The sequence below is a fragment of the Epinephelus fuscoguttatus genome, linkage group LG2, assembly GCF_011397635.1.
Source record: "Epinephelus fuscoguttatus linkage group LG2, E.fuscoguttatus.final_Chr_v1".
Classification (NCBI taxonomy): domain Eukaryota; kingdom Metazoa; phylum Chordata; class Actinopteri; order Perciformes; family Serranidae; genus Epinephelus; species Epinephelus fuscoguttatus.
The window spans coordinates 50,648,422-50,669,147 of NC_064753.1; the positions used below are offsets into that span (position 1 = coordinate 50,648,422).

At 42.8% G+C, this 20,726-nt stretch overlaps 2 protein-coding genes across 3 annotated transcripts in view; one reads left to right on the top strand and one right to left on the bottom strand.

The window, feature by feature from the left end:
* Positions 1-19: 19 nt before the first annotated feature.
* On the top strand, positions 20-14,338 carry pex16 (peroxisomal biogenesis factor 16). The gene is made up of 11 exons (XM_049564166.1): positions 20-295; positions 2,294-2,329; positions 4,355-4,431; positions 4,891-5,024; positions 6,264-6,364; positions 6,561-6,641; positions 7,983-8,135; positions 9,255-9,327; positions 11,232-11,351; positions 12,806-12,870; positions 13,465-14,338. The coding sequence occupies exons 1-11, from the start codon at positions 163-165 to the stop codon at positions 13,521-13,523; spliced, it is 1,032 nt and encodes a 343-aa protein (XP_049420123.1). The 5' UTR covers positions 20-162; the 3' UTR covers positions 13,524-14,338.
* The window catches only part of arfgap2 (ADP-ribosylation factor GTPase activating protein 2), an 18,805-nt gene continuing 12,245 nt past the window's right edge, over positions 14,167-20,726 (bottom strand). For both annotated transcript variants that reach the window (XM_049563884.1, XM_049563874.1), the window contains 6 exons: positions 20,349-20,477; positions 19,102-19,254; positions 18,863-18,989; positions 18,181-18,268; positions 17,702-17,826; positions 14,167-16,470 (listed from right to left, as the gene is read on the bottom strand). In XM_049563884.1, the coding sequence (XP_049419841.1) occupies positions 16,450-16,470; positions 17,702-17,826; positions 18,181-18,268; positions 18,863-18,989; positions 19,102-19,254; positions 20,349-20,477 (643 nt within the window). In that variant the 3' untranslated portion in view covers positions 14,167-16,449. The remainder of the gene's footprint in view (positions 16,471-17,701; positions 17,827-18,180; positions 18,269-18,862; positions 18,990-19,101; positions 19,255-20,348; positions 20,478-20,726) is intronic.

The window sequence follows — 20,726 nt, forward strand, 5'->3', positions numbered from 1 at the left end:
ATAACTGACGGTTCCTTCAGGCGGCGGAAGTTTGTGTTGTGTTGTGGAAGTCGGATGTGCTTCAAACTAAAAACCTGCCCCGTACAGGTGTTATATGTTAAACTCAGCGGTTAAATGCGGAGTGTAACGTTATTTATCAGTGCGCAGTAAATTAGAGGTAAAATGTCGAACCTTAAAGAATCCATGGAGAAACTGACCCGGCTCTATGAGCGCTACACCGAGTATGTGAAGAGAAATCCAGCCGCCACAGCTCAGCTGGAGAGCACCGTGAGGACCCTGTCTTACCTGATCGCAGGTCAGTGACAGCAGCAGTTTACTCATGTTAATAATGCAGAACAACATGGCACACTGCGTCAAGGACTATATAAAATATATATTTGTCAATCACTGCGTGAAGCTCAACTTTAGATCTAACTGCAGATAACTTTGTTCCAGATCAGAGTTTAGTTTCGTTTTAAAGGAAGAGTTCAGATTTTCTAAAGAGGGTTATATGAGGTGCTTCTACACGGACCAACACAGGAGTTCATCTCCTCACAGCTCACACTGTCTATCTTCATTTTTTATTTACTTTTTATTTAGTCATTTATTTCATTATTTCATTAGTTTTTTTCTTTACAGTTTATGTCCATGATTTTGTGGCACTATAGTGTTGTTAATTCTTTTTTTTATTAATCTTGAGCATTCATTTATTTATTCATTTTTCATTTTAATTAATAAAAGTAGAAACGTACCGATACCACTTTTTCCTTCCCGATACCGATCCCTGAACCTGAGGTATCTGCTGATACCGAGTACTGATCCGATACCAGCACGTAAAAAAAATGGATGGGATATGAATTGTTGTATGTCTCAGCTCCTAAAACTCTGTGTAAAATATTAAGAAATAAATACATAATAGTAGAATGAATGCCATAAAACTTTTTTTTATTATTATTATTATCCAGTGTTGACACAGATCAAGACACAGGTTAAAGTGCAGCCACACAATTTGGTAAAAAGACATTTTAAAGGCTACAGTAGAACGCTTTTTAAACTCGGCTCCATTTCCGTTTCATTTGCCTGTAGCGTGCGTATGCGTAATGACGTGAGGCATTCTCTGGTATCAGATTGGTCATAGGCTGTACTCGCTGATACCTGGCATTTTAGGCATCATCGGAGGCATTTCTGATACTGGTATCGGTATCGGTACAACTCTAAGAAAAAGAAGGCCTATATCTCAGCATTTTATTAATTTTCACAAAGAAAAATTTAAAAATTATCTTTAAAGTTTAGAGGCAGGGTTCACCCTGGACAGGTCACCAGACTATCACAGGACTGACACATAGAGACAGAGAACCATTCACACTCACATTCACACCTGCGTGTACAGATGTGACATCATGTCACTCTGGTCAAAATCTTGGAGTTTACATTTAATTCTTGTGAAGAACTTTGTTGTGATGTCCTCATATGTGCTGCACTGTGGCAGGAAGTGTTGCTCCGTCTCCACCTGTCTCTGAGGACAGAGAGGACACAGCCTGTCCTCTGCCTGTGTCTGTCTGTCTCTACGTCCAGGCTGTGACATCACTGAGTCTGTGCATAGTCAGAGTCTTTCTCAGTTTCTGATGTGTCACAGCGGTCAGATAGTTTGCCATCGTGTTCTGTCTGTTTAGGGACAAACAGCATTGAAGTGTGTTTGGGGTTTTTGTGGTAGATGTCCAACAGCTGATGGAGTTTTCTTTTTCTGTAGCGATAGTTTAGTTGGGCTGGATTGTGTGAGGGTCGTCCTGATGTGCTGACATAGGAGGTGAGCCTCAGGACCAGCTGACTGAGAGGACTCCTCTCTGTAATGGGAGGAGTTGGAGTCACTTGTTTTTAGCTGTTTGTAGAATTTGATTGCTCTTTTTTGAATCCTAATTAAAGTGGGAATTAGCAGAGTTCAGCTCGGCATCCATTGTTAGGGGTGTTCCTCTGGACTCTGAGTATACTCTTGCAAATCTCAGTGTGTAGGACTTCAGTTGTGTGTTTGTCCCATTTTTCAAAGTCTTAATTTACAAGATAGTCTGTTGTGTCACTGACGCCGTCCACAGTGGTACATTGCTTAGCTTTAATGTCAGACTCCAGTCTGCTTCTCCAAACTGGAGACGTGCTGACTGACATCGACACTGACTCTGGATAAATACATCTCACAGCCTCACTTCAGAAAATCTGAACTATCCCTTGAACTAGTAAAAACATGAAACCAGCTGCTTGTTTGTTTTGCTCTTCTTCTTCAGCACCTAATGAACAACATGTCATGACTCGTGTTTTTCAGGGCGATTTGCAGATTCCCATGAAATATCTGAACTAGGTAAGGAAACAAAGAAAACCAGTTAGCTCATCACAACATAGTGTCACACCAGTATCAGCTTTAATGTACACTGAAGAAATATGTTTAAAGTTTCAAGTTTATGTCATTCATATAGCACTTTAAAAACAAAACAGGTTGTGCACCAAAGACAGACATATACAAGCACATACAAGCAAAGAGACGTAACTGTGCAGAGATGAGTTAAACCAGATTAAAATAAAACTAGTTTCAGCACAGTGTAAACACAGCAAATCTGATTAAAAAAGAAAACGTGTCAAAAACAATTAAAACCCAGAGAATAAAATGGGTCTTACAGACTCAACCTGTCCAAGTGTGAATGCAACACTTTTGTTTGTGTTCCTATTTTTCACAGGTTTAACGTTAAGATCTTAAGGAGACTCACTCAGTAGATACATGTCTCTAAACTTTGGTCACAAATGTGTTAAAATCTGTGTCAGTGAGCTCTTCTCCTTTTCAAAGATAATCATGCACCTGATGAGAACAGCATCACACCAGGTGTGTCTCAGGATGGTCACAATAAAAGGAAACTCTAAAATGTGATGTTTGATCACAGCACAGTGACACAGATGGAGCGTGACTGCAGAAATGTCCACCAGAGCTGTTGACTGTCGAGTGAATGTTTATTCCACCACCATAAAACGTCTCCAATGTTGTTTCTGTGAATCTGGTTGTACATCGAACTAGTGGTGGGAATCTCTAGGCACCTCACGATTCGATTCATTTCCGATTCCGAGGGCAACGATTTCGATTATAAAACGATTCTCAGTTATAAAACAAGCCAATAAGAAAATTTACCCTAGATATTGAACAACATTATTGTAATAAATCTGGGAATACATATCCAGTGTATACAAACTCTATTACTTACTGTGGTTGAGATGACTACACTCCACCGGTCCATCCTGCTCATCCACAAATCTCAGCGGGACTCTCTTGTCCCTCGTTGACCTCCTCGACATTTCTCCTCCAGTATTTACAAAACTATAACTGACTATAGTTCTATATATGAACTATAAAAACATGTACTATTGAAAAAAAGACGAACGATGGCAAGACTACGAACTATGGTGAAAACACAACGAAAACACTCAAAAGCTCTCAAAAAAACCTCCCCTCCTCCACAGGTAATGACGTCACTACCGTAATGTACCATATGTCGCTTTCAGAATCCGTTGGAATTACGTCGATAGTGTGAATGGTTGAGGAATTAGGGTAATTTGAAAAATAAAAATGAAAATAAAATTGATTGAGTTTTCCAAATCGATGCTCAAGACAGAATCTCGATGTATCTAAAAATCGGTTATTTCCCCACCCCTACATCGAACTGACCTCACAACTGCAGACCAGAGAAGGCCACTCTAAACTGAGGCTGCTCTCAGGCGATCCTGCAGGTGAAGACGCTGTATGTGGAGGTCCTGAGCTGGTGTGGTTACACATGGTCTGCGATTGTACTGCCAAATTCACAAAATCAAACCCTCTGTGTCACTGTGCTGTGATCAAACATCACATTTTAGAGAGTCCTTTTATTGTGACGATGTTGTTTCATCAGACACACCTGTCAGGTGGATGGATGTTCTTGGAAAAGAAAAAGTGCTCACTGAAACAGATTTTAACAAATTGTGTCCAGAATTTGAAAAGAAATGTGTCTACTGAGTGAATGAAAAAGTCTCAAATCTTTAACTTCAACCTGTGATAATGGGAGCAAAAACAAAAGTGTTGGATTTAAATTTTTATTCAGTGTACTTTGTTATAATTTCGTATCACATGTACATTTTCAATTTGATCAGCTTTTACAAAGTACTTTGAACTTCTTTTTTGCAGCAGCTTTGGTTAACCAGATCATAAGGATTTCCCTCTCGGGCAGCTTTGCTGTAGTTCAGCTTCTTCATGTGTAAAATCATAGGTAGCTTGCATAGCTTTCAGAGTAGCTTCCCCAACACTGCATGATTGTACAAAGGATGATGCATGATGAATATATATTTATAAACTTTGTGTTTATTTCAGTGTACTCTGCCTCCAACCTCCTGGTGCTGTTTAACGACAGCATTCTGCGCAAAGGGCTGAGATGTGCCTTCCCTGTGGTGAGTGCCGCCCGACTGTTCTCCAATCAGCTCAGATCCATTCACAGAAATGCTTCCTGCAGCCTCACCATTGAGCTTCAGATCATTTTTATCACAAGAGTGAGACTGAACTCCCAGATGAGGATTTTACTCCATCACATGTATAAATAGTGACAAAATGTACTCGGATGATACTTGTACTTGTAAAAAGTACAGTACCTGCACCAGATACTTGTTTCATTCAGTATTTGACTCAACACTGTTGATTTGTGTTCGGACAGTACGACACAAACACACAGACACACACACAGCAGCTAACAGATAAACATTCATGCACCTTCAGTGTCTCAGCTCACAGCAGTGTCAGCGAGGCAGGTTGTTCCAGGCTGAAGCTCTTCTCCATCTAACAGTCTGATGGCAGTAAAGTGACGTGTAGACTGAAGGTTGAAGTTGTGACTCATGCTCCCGCTGTGTGTTCAGTCTCTGTCTCAGCAGAGACTCCTCACCTGGCTCTCCGTGTTGGAGTACATGGAGGTCTTCCTGGAGATGGGAGCCTGTAAGCTGTGGGGAGACGTCGGCCGCTGGCTGGTGATCGGACTCATTCAGATTTTTAAGTACGGCTTCGCCCTCTGGTGACCTGAACTCAGCTTCATCTCTTTCTCAATGTCTTCATTTAAAATGACAAAATGAACGTACACTACATGGGCAAAAATATGTGGAAACAGACTGTGTGCTTGTGGTTGAGCAGTTTGGGTGATATTTTAGACAGTGGTGTGCTTCCAACTGTGGGTCAGCGGTTTGGTCCTGTCCTGTTTCAGCATGAGAGCGTCCCCTGGAACCTCCCGTCTACAAAAGGCTTGAGACGCGGCCCTGTCGTGGGCTCAGCTCAGGTTCCAGAGTTACTCTCTTATCCTGAAGCCTCCTTAAGGAATCTGATCTCATTTGCTTCGGTGGTGGTTGCGGCCACCTGCCCTTGGTGGGTGTCGACCCCAGCAGGATTTGAACCCTGGACCCTCCACATGGAAGACAAGTGCTCTAACCACTACACCAGGGGCACCTTTTTGATTGGCTAATCTATTATGGACTAATCATTGTAGCTCTGGTGTCTGAATGGAGGCAACAACTCTCTGCAGCAGGTTTTAAAATCTGTTATCCATCTTCATCCTCTTATCCGGAGCCGCATCTCGAGGGCAGCAGGCCAAGCAAAGCACCCCAGACATCCCTCTCCCCCGAGGTGTTCCCAGGCCAGATGAGATCTATAATCCCTCCAGTGTGTTCTGGGTCTGCCCCGGGGCCTCCTACCAGCTGGACCAGGAGGATCCTGATCAGATGTTGAACCACCTCAACATGAAGGAGCAGCGGCTCTACTCCGAGCTCCCTCCAGATGTCTGACTCCTCCCCCTATCTCTAAGGCTGAGCCCAGACACCCTACAGAGGAAACTCATTTCAGACGCTTGTATCTGTGACCTCATTCTTTCAGTCACTACCCAGAGCTCATGACCATAGGTGAGGGTTGGGACGCAGATGGACCAGGAAATCAAAAGCTTCAAATCTTTTAGAAAGACTAAAATGAGGACAGTGACAGCAGGTTTAAATTATTCCAGTGTTGATGTTCAGCTATCGCATACAGGTGTCCACATACTTTTGACCGTGTAGTTTATCAGCATTAACAGATCTTTAATACACAAAAGAGAGTAGCTCGGTTTAAAGTCTGCTTTGTTTTATATCATTTATTATTGTGTTGATTCGAATTGTTTCAAATTTTAAGAGGTTTTTTGTTGTCATAAGAGTCGCACACTTCCTGTAGCAGTGTGACATCATCTGTCTCCTCTCTCTGACCACATTTTCTTCAGGTCAGTTTTTCGCCTTGTGCTTCTTCTGTGGTACAAATCTGGCATCCAGACTTCACCTCCCATAATTCCCCTTGACAGAGGAGCAGAATTTGCCAGTGAAGGTCAGTTATCCTCTCTTCCTCTTCCTCTTCCTCTTCCTGTCCGTCACCGTAACACTTCTTTAAGGTTATAAATGTGTTTACAGTTGAATTCACCTCAAAGTGGTGAAAAAAATCAACCTGTGCTGCTTTAAACTCAGTGATGTTAGTGTCAGCACTGAATGAGATTAAACTGTGTTTCCTTTCCTCTTCTCCGCAGATGACGGGAACAGGGAGCAGTCAGGTGACACCTGCTTCGTGGGTCAGAGGTCAGGACGTGTCATCAGACCACTAGGCAGCGGTGAGACCAGATCGAACTTTACATTCAAATATCAGATCCTTTAAAGTTTCACGCGCCTGAATATTAGAGCCATTTGAGCTTATTAAGCTTCAGTGTGACTGAGTGTTGGTGTCGGGTTTGTGACGGGATCTGAAACAGGAAATATCCCGTTTCCGTCCAAACAAAAGCTCTTAAGTACCAGAAAAACTCGGAGCTGAACGATGGCTGACGGCCAGGCTGCACGTACGCTGCTGTGAAGACTGTTTAGGTTTCATGGTCACATCAGCTTCTGTCACGTCCTCACAGAAGAACAACAAATGACTCCTCAGGTGACTGTCCTTTATCTCTTCTCTCACTCAGAAGGTGGATTATTAACAACCAAACATCAACTTTAACACATTTTCTGAAACAAATTTAGCTGTTTAGTTTTGTTAACAGTGTTTGCACTGCTCTCAAGTCGCCGAAAGGTTTGACGTTTGGATAAAAACTTCCTATGAGGAATGAAAAGTGGTCTTTAAATGTTTGTCCAACCTTCAGATGTGTCGCAGCAGGTGTAAATAAAAAAATTAACCAAGGCTGGATTCCATTCAGCTGCTTCAGTTTCAGGGTTCTCGTCTTGTTGGTTCATTGAGCTCAGCAGCAGGTGGAGTTAAACCCTCAGTCAGGTGCCGCTGTGGGGGCAGGGTGCAGTCAGACCATGTCATTAAAGGAGCGCCAACGTTTCATTAACACTCTGTTGCCTCCACTCAGGGTTCTTTATTTGCAAACTGAAAATGTGCATAAAAAGAGTTGGATAGAAACACACCTGCTGTCTACTGCAGGCGTGTCCAGAGTCCGGCCTCGGAGCCAGTCATGGCCCACGGACACATTTTAAACAGATGTCACTTTGCATTTTTTGCGTTCGGCATGCAGCCAGTAGGAACTACGCAGGTGGAACTAATGTGTCTTCACAAACAGAGGTAAACAAGAAAACAGTCACGTAACGGCATAAGACTTAATTAAAACACAGAACAACAAGTCAACAACTACAGTCAGTGATCATGATCCATCAGTGAGTAAATAAACAACAAAACAGAGGAAAACAAACTGAGCTGTGAACAGTGAACGCCCCGCAGGTCGTCTCGTGACAAACGATGACAAAATGTCTGCCGTGAAAAAAAGCCTGTTAAGAATAAAGAAAATGTAAATCAGCTGTTTTGTTGATTTAATCGTTGTGTCTCAAGTTTTCAAACCAGGTCTGAACTTGACCCTGGACCATGTTTAACAGGGAGTGACCTCACTGTAAATCACTGTTGTATTCTCTGACTCTTCGTGGTGAACTCATCCTCTTCTTCACCTCCTCTGGTCTCTGCTGTGTGTCAGCTCCCTCCCTGCAGGCGCGGCTGTGGGGAGCACCGAGTCAGACGAAGAGGAGGAGCAGCTTAAATGAAGAGAAGCTCCACAACAAACCGACTCAGCTGGGGCTCCAGGAGACGCTCGCCGAGTCCGTGTACATCGGACGGCCTCTTGTACACCGTATCCTTCCCTCAGTGTCACCCCAGTCCACAGTTACATCATTCAACACTGAACTAAAGGACACACACACACACACACACACACACACACACACACACACACACACACACACACACACACACACAGAAAACACACCTCTGCTGACGGCTGCACAGTCCTTTAAATGAGGCTTTATGAGACTCTGCAGAACTTTAATTTATAACCTTTTCAAGAAGTTTTTGTGGTCCTTGTTTTATTTAGAGGTGCTGCAGAAACAAAGTTAATTGTTGTTATTAATAAAATGAGTGTGGAGAGTTACAGTGACGTCTGCTGCAGCAGCACAGTGTGAACTGAGGGACACCGCCTGTCAACTTGTCCTGCATTATGAGTTTTGACCACTAGATGGCGAACTAGGCGAGGCAGCTTATTTGTGTCGCACGTTTCACACAGCGGGGGACACGCAGAGGGATCTACAGAGCAGTGACATGAAAGAATAGAAGGTAAAACTGATTATTAAATTATTTACAATCATTTGAAATGATTCAAAATGGAGTTTAAGAGCTGAGGTTGAAGTCAGTACAGGGTGGACGAGGATTTGATGTGGCTGTGGGAATTTAAATCAGAGTTCAGGAAGGTGTCTTGTGTGACTCTCAGAAGTGAGAGGGCCTCAAGGTGAGAGCTGACACACTGTCTGTCTGTCTGTCTGTGGCCCAAAGACAGTGATGTCAGTTTGATCTCTGTTGGTGAGACTTTTGATTCATCCAGTCACTGATTTGCTCAGTGACACAGATGTTCCACAGGTCCATAATCACCTGGTGAAAGCGATATGTATATTTGCATGTCATCTGTTACTGTATTATTTTGTATGATGTGTCCTGATGGAAGCTGGAGCTGCAGTTTGACGTCTCTAGATACAGAGCCAGCTGTGTGCTGTGAGAGCAGTGGCGCTAAATATGGAGATAAAACACTTTTATTTAACCTATAAAAAGTCTCTCTGACCTCGTTTGTCACACAAACATTTAAAATATTAAAAAATAAAAACATGAAAAGTGAGCAGATGTTTCTTGTACACACAGAGTGAGGAACAAATATTAATTATTGTATATTTGTACTGCAGTCAGTTGTTCCTTAACGCTGCAGTACTCTGCCTCGGACTCTGTGGGAAACAGTCGTGGACGCCGTGGCTCGTCTCCGGAGTCCTGGAACTGTCCAGGTATGAACGCTCTGCCTGTGTAACATTAATCCTCATTCATCTAATATGCCCGTATAGAGGCAGCATGCTGTCACACATCATTAAGGGTTAATTTAAACCATACCAGAGCTGGTGACTGTTGGAACAGTGGAGAGACAAATTAAAGACAGCTTTCGTGAATTTTATTTTGTCTCTGTCGACTTTGAATGAAGTGAGTTAAATGATGGGGGCTCATAGAGACAGCGGGCCCTCCAACAAAGCATTGGGTGGAGAATGGGCACTTTTTTATTTATTTTATTTAACCTTTGTTTAACCAGGAAGGGTCCCATTGAGTTACAGTAACTCTTCTTCCAGGGAGTCGTGGCCAAGACTGGCGGCAAAAGTTACAAGTACACAAAAGACAACACAATGGACACAAACTAAAACCACGAGAACACAAAGTCAGTGAGAACACATTACACTCAGTAAGACACATAACAAGGTAAAACCTATTGAAAGGCACCAAGTTAGAGGCAGTGACACTGATCAGTGAAGGTTGATTTTAAAAGGTTTTAAATGTGTTGAAAGGTGGAAGTGACTCCAGATTTGAGGTGTTTGGGAGTTCATTCCAGGCGTGTGGTGCATATGAAGAGGAAGCTGTTTTACCGAGGTCTGTTCTTGTTGAAGGAGTGGTTAACAGGATTTTTTCTGAAAAGCGTGAACCCTTACGAGCGACTGCCGCCTTAAAAACCTGTGTTTGAAGAGCTCTTGTTAAAGTAAAAACAGAGTCATCTGCTGTATGTGAGCCTGAAGAAAGGAAACCATCTCCTTCATGTTTATTTATTTTTGTAAAATAGTAAATATCATCTGTAACAGCGTGATGTGCTTATACATACCCATACATCAAATACTCTATAAATCAGCTATTAAAGTTCTTGTTATAAACCGATATGCAGTGATGATTGCTGGGTAATATGTATGTTGATGTTATCCAGTGTCAAGTCTCTGATCATGTGACAAGACGATACGTGCACAATAGCGTGCACTAGTGACCTCACACAGTCAGCCTGACTGCAGCGCTCTCTCGATACTCAGTCTCACCAAAACATGGACAGCAAGGTCGTCCAGCAGGTTGGGACATAATAATACATGGCAGGTGTTTTAGGGATGTGTTAGTGTCCAGTACTTTGCTAAACATGTCTTTGTTTTATTTTTATGTCTAACACACATACACACAGCTGTAATTGTTCCCTGCAATACGCTGCTCAGAGAATGTGAGTGCTCGAGCCCGCAGGGTTTTTAGGCAGTTCTCCTTCACATTCCTTCACAAATGATGTATTTATCTTTTTATTTTTTTAAATGTGTGTAAAGAAAAAGAAACTAAACAAAGAAAATGACCAGATTTACCCTTTAACTCACAAACAGCAAAACCGTGATCATTGTTAGGTCAGTCTTTTTTCATATTTGGAAGTTTTTCAGTTTTAGACGTGTCTGAGTCCAGAGGGGACGCTGAATAGTTTCTACCTGATATAATCTAACCTCCATGATTTGGAGGGAAAATAATGATCCATGCTCATGTGTAAAATGTAGTTTAGATGAAATATGTCCAGTTGATCAGTACATGAGCGGCGAGGGAAACAAAATATTTTGGAATAAGAGAAATGATTGTGAAAGTGTTCTGAACACGAGTTGAGCCACGCTGTCTGTCAACATGACTGATTTCCCACAGCTCAGAAAAACATCTCTGATTAGTTGAACCAGAATCATGACGCGCGATGAGAACATGAAAGCCGCCTGATGAGAAGCTGCTCGTTTGTTTTAAGATTTCTATCAGACTTGGCAAGAAAACAAAGATATCTGTCACTTCAGGATCTTCTTCCTCTTTTGTTCCTCTCTGAAATCACAGTGTGAGAAGTCATTCCTGTTCTGTGTCCTTCCTCCTGCAGCTTCGCCGTGCTCAGTGATGCTAAATTCCAAAATCGATGGGAGAAAGCTGAGATGAGGAGGAGGACCTTCCTGCTGCTCTACTACCTCCTGCGTTCACCCTTCTATGACAAATACTCTGAGTAAGTTCGTCTGGATGTTTCAACGGTGACGTGTTGTTATGACGACGAGAGAATCTGCACAGTCGGGGGGGCAGCTGATGATCAGCTCTGTTCATCAGCTGATGTTTTCAATTCAGCGATTTGTTGTTTCGTCTAAAACAGATATAATTTCCCACAGCCTAAAATGATGGCTTGAATTTGCTTGTTTGGTCCAATGATCAGCCCAAAACCCAAAATATATTCAGTGTACACTGTTATGTAATACACTCACCGACCACTTTATTAGGTACACCTGTTCAACTGCTCAATAACACAACATGTCAGCAGCTCATTAACATTTAGTCATGTAGACATGGTGAAGACGAGCTGCTGAAGTTCAAACTGAGCATCAGAATGATGAAGAAAGGTGATTGAAGTGACTTTGAACGTGGCATGGTTGTTGGTGCCAGACGGGCTGCTCTGAGTATTTACTGGGATGTTCAGCACAACCATCTCTAGGGTTTACAGAGGATGGTCCCAAAAAGAGAAAATATCCAGTGAGCCAAAATGCCTTGTTGATGCCAGAGGTCAGAGGAGAATGGCCAGACTGGTTCAAGATGATAGAAAGGCAACAGGAAGTCAAATAAGCACTGGTTCCAACCAAGGTGTGCAGAAGAGCATCTCTGAAGCAACAACACCTTGTCCAACCTTGAAGCAGATGGGCTACAGCAGCAGAAGACCACACCAGGTGCCACTCCTGTCAGCTAACAACAGGAAACTGAGGCTACAATTCACACGGGTTTTCTCACCAAAACTGGACAATAGAAGATTAGAAAAACCACATTCAGATGGAAGCATGGATCCATCCTGCCTTGTATCAACGCTTCAGGCTGCTGCTGCTGCTGGTGGTGGTGTAATGGTGTGGGGGAGATTTTCTTAGTACCAACTGAGCATGGTTTAAACACCACAGCCTACCTGAGTATTGTTGCTGAGCGTGTCCATCCCTTTATGACCACAGTGTACCCATCTTCTGATGGCTACTTCCAGCAGGATAACGCACCATGTCACAAAGCTCACATCATCTCAAACATGACAATATGGACCAACATCTCTGAGGAATGTTTCCAGCACCTTGTTGAATCTGTGACACCAAGAATTAAAAAGGGGTCCAACCTGGTACCAGCAAGGTGTCCCTAATAAAGTGGCTGGTCAGTGTACATTGAATGCACTGACATAAAACAGAAGAAGGCATAAAATCGTCACATTTAGAAGCTCAATCCAGAGAACAAAGCTCAGCTTAAAGATGACCTCAACGTTTGTCATAAACATCAGTGATTAATTTTCTGCACACCTGACTCATCAGTTCATCAATCGGCCTGTTTGAGACACATCAGTCTGAATAAATGCAGGTTTAAATATTTGCAAAATATCAGAATCATTGGCACATACAGTAAACGGTGCTCTAACAGTCGTGACTGTGTCTGTTTGATGTGCAGGGAAAAGATTCTGTTCCTGCTCAGACTTCTGGCTGATCACGTTCCAGGAATCGGCCTCATAGCACGTAAGTACTGAAGTCATGTGACCTCCATGATGCTGACGAGGGTTGTAACAGTACAAGATTTTCACTTTACGATGACTGTCAAAGAAGCAGTTTCACTGTGTCACAGTATTACAGAATTTATATCATCATTCAGAGTGATCCTTAAAGGGTTGAAAACAGAAGAGTTATTGTTAGCTAACAAAAGTTTTATTACTATAATTGAAACTTGAAACCATTTTTGAAAAATGGACGGTTCTGTTGGTACCATCCACAACTTCTACTGTGAGAACAGAAAAAAGAGATCCAAGTGTCCTCCCCTCTCCCCTTGGATATCCGCAAGGGATGTGAGGACTCTAAAACTTCACCTGAGCCTCCCTCGGCATGAGATGGATGCAAGGTCACAGTGACCTTTGACCACTGAAATCCAATCAGTTCATGGTTGAGTCCAAGTGTTTTGTTTTCCACAGTGTCCTGGTTTTTCTGGAGTCAGGGTCGTATTCAGACAGTGAGAATTAATCCCACTAACAGTGTGTTGGAACAGAAGTAAAGCTCTTCTCTTTCAGCAGCAGCATGATTATATTTATATTGAACATACTGCTGTGTGTCTGTGTCCAGGCCCTCTGATGGATTACCTCCCCACATGGCAGAAGATCTACTTCTACAACTGGGGATAAAACCTGCCGCCATCTTTGATGGTCACAAGTCGACGAGGGCAACGGTGAGACCGGAGCTGTCAGGCCCAGGGACGGAGACACGTTTTTTTTAATTCCCCAAAAATCAGAGTAAAGACGTGGAGATGATTACCACGTCCTTGATCCTGACACTACAGAGCTCTGCTGTGACTCGTACTAAAAGAAAAGACTTCCCTCGTGCGTCAAATGTCGGAGAACTTCATTCTTTGAGTCCATGATTGGTGCTGCCGTCTGTGCTGTGCTTAGTTTGCTTCTTGCATTGACAGTTTTATAACATGTGAGCGACGTTATCGTTTCATTCCATCGTAAAAGCAGTGTTTTTATCTGTCGAGGTCGAGATCAGGCGCCAGCTGCCGGGCAGAGAGCTCTTAAAACTGAGAAGCACATCATTCAAGTTGAGCAGCAGCTCATCTCCACCAGCACGGATCTAAATTTCCAGTCAATCTAGTTGGAGGGTCTTGATGCTGAACAGAGGGCGCACACGCACACACACACACACGACTGAACAGCACCACAGACAACACATTAAACATGATGGAAACTTGTGAGACAGCAAAAACAGGTTTAAGACTCCATGTGTGTGTTTGTGTGTGTGATGACGTGCGATTGACGACGAGAGCGAGTCCCAGGTTTGAAATCTTTATTAACATACTGAATAAGTTTCTTTTTGTAGCCTACAAATAAATAGTTGAACGTTTCATCCTTTCAGTTGACGTTTGTTACTTGTTGAAGAGTTGATGTTGGGTGGAACACACACACACACACACACACACACACACACACACACACACACACACGTGTCATGGCCACACTAGGAAAAATATGACACTCTGATCTATCAAAGAACTTTACAAACCGGTTCCCAGAACTCTCGAGACACGTCGTTCTGTCGCCTGATGAATGTAAAGTCTGCCGGGAACTGATGAGAGAGGGGTTCATACTTGTGTTTGTGTGGAAGCTCATTCACATCTGTGTCATTTAAAAAAAGGTCCTGTAAATAATAAACTTTCTCAAAGTGTTGACTCATTTGAAAATAATGAGAAACTCTTAAAATTCTTATCTTGAAATGACGACTTTGTATCCAATAAGAATGGAAAACTCTCAATACAACAAAACGTCTGCAGAGTATTGACTTGTCTTGAAATGATTTCAAAATAATGAAACTCTTAAAATATTAACATAATCTATAAATATAATTTGAAACTCAAGTAATTATTTCTCAAAATAATGATGCAGTATTTCAAAATCATAACTTAATATTTCAAAAATAAAGAAACAATATTACGTGATTATTTTTAGAGCTTCTTATTTTGAGTTTCTCGTTTCAAGATATTTATGGGGAAGTTTCTCTTTTTGAGACACTAAGACGAAATTTTGTCATTTTAAGTCATTAATTTTTAGATTAATATTTTGAGAATTCTTCGTCATTATTTCAATTTAAGTTTAGTTTTGGGCAGTTTCTCTTTATTTTAAGATACAAAGTCATTTCTACTTCACGCCTCATTTTCAAACGCTGAGCCACTATTTTTGAAGTTAACTCAATATTTTGAAACACTAAGTAATGTTAGAATTTTAATGACTCACAGGAGGTTTAATTTCATCACATGGGCAGAAATGGACTTCCACACATACGCGACACATTTTGTTGTAATAATAGTGTTTGATAAATATACAATAACTCTCCTTCTCCTAAAGACAGATTTATCTCTGCCTCATCATCATCATCATCATCAGTCACAGGCACTGTTCTCGTGTTTACAGCTGGAGGTCGGGATATTTTTCATTTGCCGATTTGTCCTAAACTGAGCAGATAAAAATGTAAACTGAAGACGGCAGTCTCTTAAAATAAAGTGTTAATCTGCTGAGTTTCAAAAGGCAGCGATGGCCAAACGTTACAGAGTGGAGGTGCGTGGAGGCAGACTTCAGATTCAACCAGCAACATGTTACAGTTTGTAAAATGAAGATGCATAGTCAAAGTCATGGATTTATGGGCTGGGACGTCACAGTTCTGTCTGACGTCTCTGAACACAGACACATCTTTAATTTTTAAATGACACATTAAGCTCATGAGATGTGTCGTACTTTAAAAACTACAGTTTGGGTTTAATCCCCCTTAATTTAAAATCTCTGGTTCCCCTGCACCGTGTCTTCTGTTGTTGGTTCCAGTCTCTGCGCTCACCGCCGACTGGGGTTAATGTTTATATTAAAAAGACAGATTATAAATGAGCAGAGCAGCAAACTGTTGATGTTTCATTATATTTTCTTTCAACCAGACAGAAATGTTTAGTTCCAAGCTCACAAACCATCTGAAACTGCAGAGACCGCTGCTGTCAGTGCTTCATGTGACAGAAAACAAACTCTACTGAGAGTGAACAGCAGTGACTCGAACACTAAATGCAAACATGGTGGATTCTTGTTCAAATTAACGCTGAAAATATATACTGCACCTTTTTAATATCACAATAAAACAAAAAAGACATAAGCATAAAATATCTGATAATAAGAATCAAAAACACTCTGATTTATGTAGAAGGAATAAAATATAGTCGAATTAACTCTGACGTCATCTTGAAAACTAGGACCAAAATAATTCTCGACAGTAAATCACAACTCTTGGTTTAAAAAAAAAAAAACTACACCCTGCAATGGTTTCCTTTATGAAAATAAAACTCAAGAGTCTGCTAATGTGGATGAGAGAAGAAAAATACTGTCTCACTCCTGTAAAAGTGTCTCTACAAGACGACGGGACAGAAGGACGATTTATTTTCCCCATGCAATCCTTTCTGCTTCCCGTCTCCATCTCGTCTGCTCCGCCCAAACACACGTGTCAGTCAGGAGGCTGGTTGGCTCTTCACAGGCGTCAGTTAGTAAGTCTTCCCACAGGTCGGTGCTGCGCTCTCCGGGCGGGTCAGTAGGAGCCGTAGCGATCCTGAGGAAACGTTAAAGGAAGAAGAAATATGAGTAAACGCTCAGAAACAGCACCGTCACACAGATCAGCTGATGTCGAGTTCACGCTGCACGACTTCAGCCCTGATTTTCTGTCTGCCAACAGTTTTCTGTGCTCCTGACAAAAGCCACGAGATCAGAGGCAAAGTGGCGTGGGCTCGGCGCTCGCATATCAGCGCTCAAGTACTACGTGTGAACCGTTCAGAGACTAAAGCTGCGAGTCTTGCACATGCTTCACAGACACATGTCAGACATCTAACATGCCACATCCAAACTGATAAGTTCTTGTTTCAGGAATAATCTCTGTCCATACTTACACAGAGAAAACACACATCGCATGACTGTTCACGTACACCGGGCACACATGTGCCACTGAAACAGGGAGCAGGTTGTCTCCTCTACAGCTGGTTGCTTAGTTAAGTAAGACCAGAGATTTCTTTGCTCAGACCGACAATGAGGTGGAGCTGTTACTGAAAATAAAAGTATCAGGTGGTAAAGGTGGCGGAGAACAGACTGGGAGTCGTTATGGCAACAAATTAAAGTGGTTCTGAGAACATTATCCATCGCCAGAGGAAGCCATGGTGATGGAAAAGGAGTAACCTCACAAGATGGATGAAACCAGAAGTCCACAGGTTTGTGGACCATGCTGTAATGTTTAGACTTGAGATGTCGTGACTGATGGACCCAATCAGGAGGCGCACGCTGGTGCCTACGTCATCATTTCCACATGTATCTGTTCCTGCCCGTCCAGACTGAAACACAACCCAGAGTTAGAATGGACGAGGACAAGGAATATCCCGAGCTTAACGACCCACAGTCCCGTCATTATAAGGTCAACATCCAAAAAGATACTTCCTGTTGAGTCACAGCTCTGGAGATCAGCTCTACAGGTGAGACATCAACTTTAATTAGTGGCTGTTCACTCATGATCTGAAGCTCACGCAGAGGTGGAGGAAGAGCAGGTCTGTCAGCAAAAGAAGTTATAACTTAGTGTGTTTGTCTGTTGATGAGCTGCAGCGTGATGCATCCACTATGTAGAGGTAGTTTAAATGTCCGGAGCTGTTGGCGAGCTACAGCCAATGAAAACACAAGGCTGCGTGTAACCTGGGAGAGAGGTCGCTGTGAGACAGCAGGGTGTGTGGTGGTGTGAACACTGACAGTCGAGTTGTGTGAACGAGGCACTGAAGAAGATGCTGACTCTGCTGATGTCTCACCTGGATTGTATTCATGACACCATTGGCGAGGACGGCCATCTTGCCCGCTACAGTCTTCACTCCTTGTTTGAACTGTGCGATGTCTGGGCCGGAGGGCAGCACGCTGTCGAAGCCTGGAGCTCTCCCTGAGAGGACGACAGGAAGTGGAGAACATTTAGTGTCACATCAATGACATGAATAAGGTTTGTCTCTGTGTGAAGGGAACCTTTGAAACAAATATGGATTAATCCGCTGCTAAAAATAGTCCCTAACAAAGTGACTGTTTCCTGTTCCTGTGAGCAGCTGTTAAAGGAAATAATGAGACTTTTTAAAACATCAAACTGCTCACAGATGTATTAAGATCTGTCCTCAGTAGGAACCAGCAGGCTCTGAGCTGAGCGTCACAGACACACACTCTTACAACACTTTGGTCTCTTCACGTGACTTTAACACTAAGAAAACTGAAGCATAATGCCAGCAAACAAACAAAGAGGCGTTACCTTTATGGTCGCTGCCGTCCCCAAACAGGTCAGCTGAACTGATGGAGGTGCTTCCAGACATGGTCTCCAGTCTGGTCTTTGCATCATACTGAGAGAAGAAGAAACAACAGTCAACACCTGGGGACCACGAGGGAACAGGAAGTGCTAACATGCTAACTCATTCCAGGTTTTAGGACTCACTCCTGCACTTCTCTGTTGCTTTCAACATTTAGTCGCCAAAGATTTGAGATCTGAATGTCAGCTTTATGTAGAGTTTAAGAGTTTACTTAGTATTCCACAACGAGTGGTTCTCAATCTTTTTTAATAACGCACCACCTTGGAAACATTTCTTAAAGTCCAGCACCCCCTGACCAGCACAGCACAGATCTAAACAAGTAGTAATACAACACTGTGCTCATCATCACTGTCAGATTTAAACAACAACCTCGTATCCAAAAAATGCTACACTTCACATTTTTAGAATCAATAACTATAATTATGGCGAACCAATTTTTTGTCTTACAGTAACACGTTGTTGTTGTTGCACTGAGCTGTGTCTTTTTCATAAGATGCACTTACAATTTGATGACAGAATTATTTTTTAAATTATCATTAAAATATCTCATGTACTCCCCCTCAGGGTACACTGACCCCCATGTGACAAACACTGACGTAAACTGAGATGAAGTTAAAGGTCGCTCACCTCTGCGCTGCTCTCCCGACCAAAGAACATGTCCGAAGAGATCGCCTTAGCGTTAGCAAACTTCTGCCTGGCCTCACTCGACTCCGACACCGGAGCTGACACGTCGGCTTTTCTTCTGCTGGGAAGTCTGGATCCAACACAAGAGCACACATCAGAGCTGCACCCGGTCCAGGGACATGCACGTCTTATTCTTATTATTTCACAAAATACTGACAAAGACAGAGTGCGTGTGTAGATACCTCTCTCCGATTGGCTGAATACTAGAGATGGTGACCTCCTCTTTGGGGTCCTCTTTCTCCAGAGCCCAGGAGGTGGTAAAGGAGGCGGTCCCCCCCTCGGTGTCCCACCTGGATCCAAAACTGTCTCCCACTGTAAACGGGTTGTCCTTATATCTGAGACATCAGACACAGAGGATTAGTCACAGCGTCCCTGCTGCTCTGAGACGTCACAGTCACAATCCTGTTTACTGCCAGGTCGGTTTTCACATATAAGGATTCTGCTTTGGTGCATTGGTGCGCAACAGAAACATGTTTAGAGGAAATGAATCTAAAAATCAAAGCCAGTGTTGCAGTGTGTTGTGAGACACGAACAGGCCTCGATCAGACAGAACGTGCTCAAGCAGCCTGTGGCGGCGTTTTGTGTTTGTTGTTTTTAATGAGTGAGGCGTTTTGCTCGCTGCTGTACGTTGCTGAGCGCCTCGTGTTTTAACACTCTATGCGCCTCGTGTTTTTGCAGGAGCACCCTGAACACCTTGAGCTGAAAAAACTTCATCTCAGCAGAAAAAGCGTCAAATGTCATCTGTGTTTTTTCCTGTTGTCAAATCAGATGAACTGAAAGGCGGAGCCTCTGTGGTGGAGGTAACAACAAGTCAGCAGAGCTTCATACATGGTTTGTGTAAGCTCACTTTCACCAGCGACCTCGTAAAGCTGCAAGACACATCTGAACAAACTCTAGTCTCTGCTACTTTATAACATTTTACCAGCTGTCATCAGGCCCCATGACTGACAGCAGGTTGTCAAATTGTCCCCAAGTCATCCTGAAAGAAGCCTTGAGCCGACTGTCATCCAGGCGAAGCTCCTGTCAGTGGCACTTCCTGTGATGTCTCCTCTTTCTGAGGGTCTCATGGACCCACACAGATCTCTGTTTCCATGTGTCCAACGTACTGTTTGGGAACAGCTTCTTACACTGAACCAGAGCCAGAGTGATTACTGTCCGCCTGTCTGTCTTATGATGCAGATTTTAAGGTACGCTGAGTTTACGTCTCAGCAAAATGGCAGTAAAGCTCAGGACAGCTGACTCAGTGGTTGCCTACAAACGACAGCAACAAATAAAAAGATGCAGAAAGTTGCTCTGTCTGAACGGGGCAGGCTTCAACGAGAACGGCAGATCAGTTCTGTCTGATCGAGGCCAAACTTATTTAAACTGAAGCAGATGTAAACGGAGGTGGACGGATAAGCAGGCGTCCTTTGAGAGGCGTCATACTTACTTTGGGGGTCCAGAGGTGAAACCTGGCTCATCAAACATGTCCAGTTTGGAGCGAGAGGAGGACTTGACTCCCACAGGAGTCTCCTGCTCGATCACCTGCATCTCTGACATCACTGAGTGGGACACAGCACTGAAACAGGACACACACACACACACACACACACACATTTAGAGATGAATTAATGGCTTCTGTGATGTGATGATTACTCGCACACTAGTGCTGCACGATTTGGTAAAAATGTGAGATTGCGATTATGGTGGACAATATCGCGATTTGCGATTACAATATAATTCCAATAAAATGTAATAAATAAATGGTATCATGAGTCTTGTTGTTTGATTCAGTGTTTCCCTACATTATATCAGGGAGCACTGACCT

What these genes read in the sequence shown, in the direction of transcription:
- pex16 (XM_049564166.1), top strand. Translation starts at nt 163, where the DNA reads ATGTCGAACCTTAAAGAATCCATGGAGAAACTGACCCGGCTCTATGAG. An exon ending in CCATGAAATATCTGAACTAG is followed by an intron (nt 2,330 to 4,354) that starts GTAAGGAAACAA and finishes TGTTTATTTCAG; the next exon opens with TGTACTCTGCCTCCAACCTC. An exon ending in TGAGATGTGCCTTCCCTGTG is followed by an intron (nt 4,432 to 4,890) that starts GTGAGTGCCGCC and finishes CTGTGTGTTCAG; the next exon opens with TCTCTGTCTCAGCAGAGACT.